General features: G+C 38.7%; 1 gene segment (V, D, J or C); it reads right to left on the bottom strand.

Moving 5' to 3' along the window:
* Positions 1-638, bottom strand: LOC114489371. The segment is given in 2 exon segments: positions 1-389; positions 549-638. Coding segments are annotated over 2 exon segments (369 nt in total).
* Positions 639-7,757: the final 7,119 nt, after the last annotated feature.

Raw genomic sequence — 7,757 nt, 5'->3', positions numbered from 1 at the left:
TCCTGGCCTTGGTCCCTACAGCAGGTGGATGCATCAAGCAGAGCCCTGGGGTTTTGGTTCACCTCCTTCCTACACGCCTCTCACTGTGTGCTCACTCAGGGCACAGAAATATACTGCAGAGTCCTCCAGCTGTGAAGGTGAGATGACAAGGTTGATGGAATGGCTTCCTTTCTGAAACATCAGTGAGTAGCGACCTTCTGTGGCATTTTTCTGGTTATAGGAGTCCTGACGAATAAGGAAAATCATTGCCCCACTGCTCAGCTGCTTGTACCAGAAGAGGCTGTAAGTTGTAGCACTGGTTTCATATGAGCAGTCCAGGGTCACAGCTTTCTTCTCCTGCACTGACATTGCTGGTTGGTCTTGAGTTACCTTCTGGGCAATACTGGATCCTGAAGGGGAAAAAATCAGAAGGTTTGGGGATAAATAATATAGGAAAAAATTCTTTTTCCCATACTGCTACATCTCCTTCCAGGGGAACTTATAAAATACTGCCTGGACCCCCAACCCTTAGGTCACAGAGGAGACCTATTCCCACTGGGCATGCCTACCTAGCCACAGTGAAGCCAGGACCACCTCCAGAAGGCTGGAGAGCAGCATTTTCAAGTTCTTCCAACAGATGAAAAACACCTTGTTCTTCTTCAGTAGCGGGGCTCTGCAAGGTAACCTGAGTCTGATAGGAAGAGAAGAAATGCTGGGCTGTGTGCTGCTGCTGCCCCAGAACAGGAAACAGGGTTTCCTGGTGCAGCCAGTTGCTGTGCGTCACATCAGCCTTCTCTGAGTACCAGCTGAGAGTGTCACCCAACCAAACTTTTTCAAGATTTAACTATCTCTTTTGTTTATTTTATTTTTCAGTATTAGTTTATGTTAACTTTAGGTGTACAGCATAGTGATTACACAACCACGCAGTTTACAAATGTGTCCCCTGATATTTTCAGTACCCACCTGGCACCATACATAGTAATTACAATATATTTTACTATATTACTTCACATGCTATACTTCACATTCTAGTGTCTATTTTATAAATACCAATTTATACTTTTAATCCCTTCACATTTCACACCCCAATTCCCAACCATCATCTTCTCTGGTAACTATCTTCAACACTTGTTATTGCTCTTTAAATGATGATAGCCAGCCTAACAGCTGTAAGGTAGACCCTCATCACAGTTTTAATTTGCGTTTCTCTTACAGCTAGTGAAGTTATGTCACTTTTCATGTATCTGTTCACCATTTGTATATTCTTGGGAAACAAGTGTCTTTTCAGGTCCTCTGACCATTTTTTAGTTGATTTTGTTGTTGAGTAGTGTATGTTCTTTACATATTTTCAATTTTAACCTCTTACTGGAGAAGTTGTTTGCAAACATCTTCTCCCATTTGGTTGGTTGTGTTTTTATTTTGTTTACTGTGTTCCTTGCTGTACAGAAGGTTTTCAATTTGTTCTAGTCTGATTCATTTATTTTTGCTTTTACTTCCCTTGCCTCAGATTCATAAGGTCCTCTTTAAGACCAAGGTCCATATGTATAGTATCTATGTTTTCTTCCATATAATGCACTTTTTCAGGTCTTATATTTAGATCTTTGATGCATTTTGAGTTATATTTGTGTGTGGTGACAAATAGAAGCCTTGATACCAGATGACATCCACCCTAATGATGCAATTTGCTCTAAAAAGCCATTGCTAGTACAACAAAGTATTGTTGAATGTGACATTCAATGCCACGTGTTAGAAAAGCCAAATAATGAGTAAATCACTATTAATACTGGCAGAGTGAATCTTCATCAATAACAGCACAAACATTTGAAATGATGAACTATGCATATAAAATACTTGAAAGTTCAAACCACCAAGCATAGAAAAAACTGCCAGTGGTGGAAGAGATGAGGCTCAGGCATGCGTTCTCTCAGACCACCTCTCAGAAACCTCTCAGAAACTGACATCTCAAAAGATTATGTATTCTATTGTTCCATTCATATGACATTCTAAAACAGGCTAAAACATAAAACAACAGACCAATGTGGAATAGGGGAGTGTGTGATTACAAAAAGACAGCAAAAGGCAATATCATTAGCAATGAAACTATTCTCTATCTTCATCATGTGATGCTTACATAATTCACATAACATGTTAAAATAAAAATTTACAGAACTATACTACAAAATCAGTCTGTTAGTATGTGATTATTTTAAAATAAAATATTTAAAATATTCAGAAGGATGAAATTAAAACCACAATAGGATACCACTCCACACTGGTCAGAATGGCCTTCATAACCAAATCAACAAACAGGAAGTGCTTGTGAGGTTTTAGACAAAAGGGAACCCTAGTACAGTGTTGGTGGATATGCAGACTGATGCAGCCACTGTGGAAAATAGTATGGAATTTCCTCAGAAAACTAAAAGTGGAACTGCCTTTTGACCCAGTAATTCCACTACTGGGACTATACCCTAAGAATCCTGAAACACCAATTCAAAAGAACCTGTGCACCCCAATGATTATAGTAGCACAATTTATAATAGCCAAGATCAGAAAAGCCTAAGTGTCCACCAGTAAATGAATGCAAAAAAAAAAATCCAAAAAACTAGTACATTTACACAATGGATGACTATGCAACAGAAAGAAAGAAGGAATGAAATCCTACACTTTGCTACAGCCTGGATGCACTGGAGGACATACTTCTGAGTGAAGTAAGCCAGGTGGTAAAAGACAAATACCATATGATCTCACCTATAAGTGGAACCTAGTCAATAAAACAAGGAAGTGCACTAATTAGAACCAGAGACATGAAAGTAAAGAACAAACTGAGAGTAACCAGAAGAAACAGGGCTAGGCATAACAAGAGAAGGAAGGGGAAGGGTCTCAAGGACCATATGCAAAGGACCCATGGACCAAGAAAATGAGGTGAGGAGGAGAATTACATGTGGGAGGTAGGAGTGGATTGGGCAGAGGGAAAGTAATGGAGGGAAAATGGGGACAACTATAATGACCAACAATAAAAAATAAATTAATAAGACCAATCAATGAAAAAAATCTTTTTAAAAATAAAAAAAATAGAGATTAAAATGGCAATATAGAAATTTTCTGGCATCTTCATCCTCTCCTCCGCAAAAATACCAACTTTCTCCATCATATACTAGAGTACTTTTAGGGAACTCCAGGAATCCAGCTCAGAAGTTACACTGTGGGGAAAAAATATCTGAGATCGGTAGCATTTTAAAGGATAAGAGGAACAATTTCACTTTACTTTAGTCAAACCTTCCCCTATGTGATGTAGCTCAGTGACAATAGAAATCTTCTAGTCCTTTAGTTTTTTTCCCACAGGCAAAAGTGAGAGCAGGTGAGTGAGCACTTGGATCTCCAAATTTTGGGGAGTCTTCCAAAAGACTCTGGCCTCATTCTTCCCCATCCACATACTGGCGTGTGCTGCCCAACTGAGCACCTTGGAGAAGAGGAGCCAGGGCTCCCAATGCTCATTAAAGGGGCAAGAGTCCTAGTACCCACAGCACAGACAGATAACATCAGGATCCCACTCACAAGGTACTGGGGATATCTTGGCTAGTTTCAGGGCTCAGAAAGGGTCCTGCTCTGAAGGACTGGGAGAAACCACACAACTTGGAACATTAGCACCACTCTAGGAATGTAAGCAAGAGGGAGATGGTCAGTACACACTCTGGTTTTAGAGAGGGAAGAGAAAGTGATAATGTTCATAGTGAATAAGAGAGGAAACCAATACCATGATGAAGGTTTAAAACTTGAGTGTGTCTAAGTATGTACTGACTCTGCACCTCTGGCTAGAGGATTTCTCTTTTTTTATAAATAAATTTTCACCTACATGTGATAAAGCATTTAAGTCTACAGTAATTTCACCCTCTCTCTTCTTTCTAATTTGTTTTAAAAAGATAAAGCAATCAAATAGAAGCCATGCATCCCTCTCCCACCACCAGCCTTGGAGGAAATGGACCAATCAACAGTCACCTTGCTTTCACTGGACCAGAGCTAGTGGTTACAGTGAGGGAAATAATAAGAGCCATTGAGGTACTGGACTACAATACTGGCCTTTCTTGTTCAAATGTTATAAATCTGATTTAGTATGTTGAATTTCCTTATCAAAACAACCAATTTGCTAATAACTAACAACCAAAACTCACCCAAGAGTGACCATCTTACCATACCAGTCACCACAGATAGACATCTTTATGAAAAATATAAGAGATATTAAAAGTGACCTACCACTGACCATGGGAAGAAGATAAGGATATTGAAATTCTTTCATTGCATTGGTTTATCTGTAACATGAAAAGCAATAACATTTTTAATTAAGAAGGTTGTGGTCAGTAATGTTTCATTCAGTCAAAACATGAAGACAAGGCAGGGAGATTTGTCTAAAGCTATCTGTACATTATTCATTCATTTAGTGCCTGTGTGCATTCCACTAATAATAGTAAGGTAGCTGGTAAATACTTATAAAAATGTTCCTATATAACCCATACTGGAAACAAAAAGTACAAGTCTAGGAATAACTTTTCTTGTCTTCAAATACCAGAGCTTTACTGAGAAAGAAAGACATGCATTCATTAAAAAAATATACATTATTTTTATTTTTAAATATATTTTATTGATCATGCTATTACAGTTGTCCCATTTCCCCCCCTTCACTCTCCTCCACACTGCACACCCCTTCCCACCCACATTCCCCCCCTTTAGTTCATGTCCACTTGTCATACATATAAGTTCTTTGGCTTCTACCTTTCCCATACTATTCTTACCCTCTCCCTGTCTATTTTCTACCTCCCATCTATGCTACTTATTCTCTGTACCTTTTCCCCCTTTATGCCCCTCCCACTCCCCTGTTGATAACCCTCCACGTGATCTCCATTTCTGTGATTCTGTTCCTGTTCTAGTTGTTTGCTTAGTTTGTTTTTTTTGTTTGTTTTTGTTTTAGACATGGTTGTTAATAATTGTGAGTTTGCTGTCATTTTACTGTACATATTTTTTAACTTCTTTTTCCTGGATAAGTCTCTTTAACATTTCATATAATAAGTGCTGGGTAATGATGAACTCCTTTAACTTGACCTTATCTAGGAAGCACATTATCTGCCCTTCCATTCTAAATGAAAGCTTTGCTGGATAGAGCAATCTCAGATGTAAGTCCTTGCCTTTCATGACTTGGAATACTTCTTTTCAACCCCTTCTTGCCTGTAAGGTCTCTTTTGAGAAATTAGCTGACAGTCTTATGGGAACTCCTTTGCAGGTAACTGTCTCCTTTTCTCTTGCTGCTTCTAGGATTCTCTCCTTCATTTTTATCTTGACTAATGTAACTATAATGTACCTTGATGTGTTCCTCCTTGGGTCCAACTTCTTTGGGACTCTCTGAGCTTCCTGGACTTATTAGAAGTCTATTTCCTTTGCCAGACTGGGGAAGTTCTCCTTCATTATTTGTTCAAATAACTTTTCCACTTGTTGCTCTTCCTCCTCTCCTTCTGGTGCCCCTATAATTCAGATCTTGGAATGGTTAAATGGTCCTGGAGGTTCCTAAGCCTCTCCTTTTCTTTGAATTCTTATTTCTTCCCTATTTTCTAATTGAATGTTGTTTTCTTCCTTCTGGTCTACACCATTGATTTGAATCCCAGTTTCCTTCCCATCACAATTGATTTCCTGTACATTTTCCTTTATTTCACTTAGCATAGCCTTCATTTTTTCATCTCATTTGCGACGAGATTCAACCAATTCTGTGAGCATCCTATTTACCAGTGTTTTGAACTGTGCATCTGATACGTTGGCTACCTCTTCATCACTTAGCTGTATTTTCTCTGGAACTTTGATCTGTTCTTTCATTTGGGCCATTTTTTTTTTTTGTTTTGATGCACCTGTTATGTAGTGAGGGGTGGAGCCTTAGGTGTTCACTGGGGCTAAGTAACCTGAGTAGCTGGGTTGTGACACTGTATGTGGGGAAGGGGTCAAAGAAGGAACAATGGCACCCACTCTGTGCTCTCCTGGATTCCAGACACTCCCCCACTTCCCACCAGCAAATTGGACCCTTCTGGTGCTGATTCCTGCGTGGATGGATTTGTGTACCTTCTAGGACCCTGTGGGTTTTTCCAATTAACTCTCCTGTGAGGCTAGGAGTTTCTCCCACCACCGCCTCAACCCCTACACCTGTTTTCAGTCAGTGGTTTGAGGCTTTATTTCCCCACAGTGGGACTCTGGGTTGTGCAGTCCATCCAACTCCTTCTTTTTCACCTGGCTTATCCACATGCAAATGTGGGTCCTCTCTGGTCCACCAGCTGCTGACTTGTTGCCTAGCTGCAGCTTTGTGCACCCCATCCCACAACCCGCTGCCTCGCTGGGTCCGCCAGCCATGGTCTTGCTGGGAGTCCTCTCAGCCCTAGCGGTCAGTCCAACACTGACCCTCCTACCAGTCTGGATGAATGTTTCTTCTTTAAATCCTTGGTTTTCAGACTTCCATACAGTTCAATTTTCTGTCAGTTCTGATTGTTTTTTGTTTTTAAATTGTTGTTGTGCTTCTTTTGGTTGTGCGAGGAGGCACAGTATGTCTACCTCTGCCTCTATCTTGGCTGAAAGTCAGAAACTATACACTCTTAATTAATGTAATAGTCAAATATATACAATAAGGAGTTTTGATATTCACAAATCAATTTATCAATTTAATTTTATCACAAAGCTTAAATTAAAATTATGAATAAATACCAAAATTCACCTTTCTGTCTTTAAGAAACATCTACTGATTATCAACTATGTGAAAAGGGTTGTACTAGGTACTGGTACTGAGGCTATAGCAGTAAATAATAAACAACTCTGTCTTCTAAATTCTATCAGAGACTAAAGGTGAACAAATGTGTACAGAATTTGGTAAAAAGAGAATCGCATTGTGGGTTTAATCAGAAGCTCACATTCTCAAATCACTTCCAATCCTGATTGCCTCAAATACACACATAATATACACCATCACTGAGCTCTGAGGAAAAAAAGTCACATTTTTTTAAAAAAGAAAGTGATCAGACCACATGGAAAAGATGGTCACATTTTGTCATAAATAGAGAAGAAAATGAATATAAAACTCTAATTTATTAAAATCTCTCAGCTATTAAAAACCAGGTTTTCAGGAGAAGAATTGATAAAATGTAAAATGCTCAATTAAAGATATATAATTCAATGAAAGAGTTATGATTCTAATTACAATAAAAATCAATGCAAAAATTGATTTGGGTATTAGCAATATTATCTGACCACATAATTATCAACTTAATATATTTTGTACATATATTCTACATTTGGCATATCACTATTTTTAATAGAAAAATTAAAAATGCTGTTTTGAAAATAATATAACAGCCCGACCATAATAAGGATTGTGATACTGATGATAAGGTTTTTTTAATAGGACAGGAGTTTGTATAGCAAATATAAAGTAATCATTAAAGCCTACATTTTAAAATTAAACATTGCTAACTTGCTTCAAGAATTCATTATGCAGCAGTATACCCAACAAAATATTCTAACACTTTCTTGGTCACCTTGAAACTAACCTTTTTTGTTTGTTTGTTTATATTTCAATCGTTGTTCAAGTACAGTTTTCTGCCTTTTACTCCCAGCCCAGCCCACCCCTTAGCCCTCCCACCTCCCTCCCATTTCCACCCCCCATTGTTTTTCTACATGCGTCCTTTATACTTATTCCTGCAAACCCTTCCCCTTTTCCCTTGAAATTCCCTCCCCTCTCCCCTGTGGTCAGTGTCAGC

This window comes from Phyllostomus discolor, chromosome 1 (genome assembly GCF_004126475.2).
Source record: "Phyllostomus discolor isolate MPI-MPIP mPhyDis1 chromosome 1, mPhyDis1.pri.v3, whole genome shotgun sequence".
NCBI lineage: Eukaryota > Metazoa > Chordata > Mammalia > Chiroptera > Phyllostomidae > Phyllostomus > Phyllostomus discolor.
This window is presented reverse-complemented; position numbering and strand designations above follow the sequence as displayed.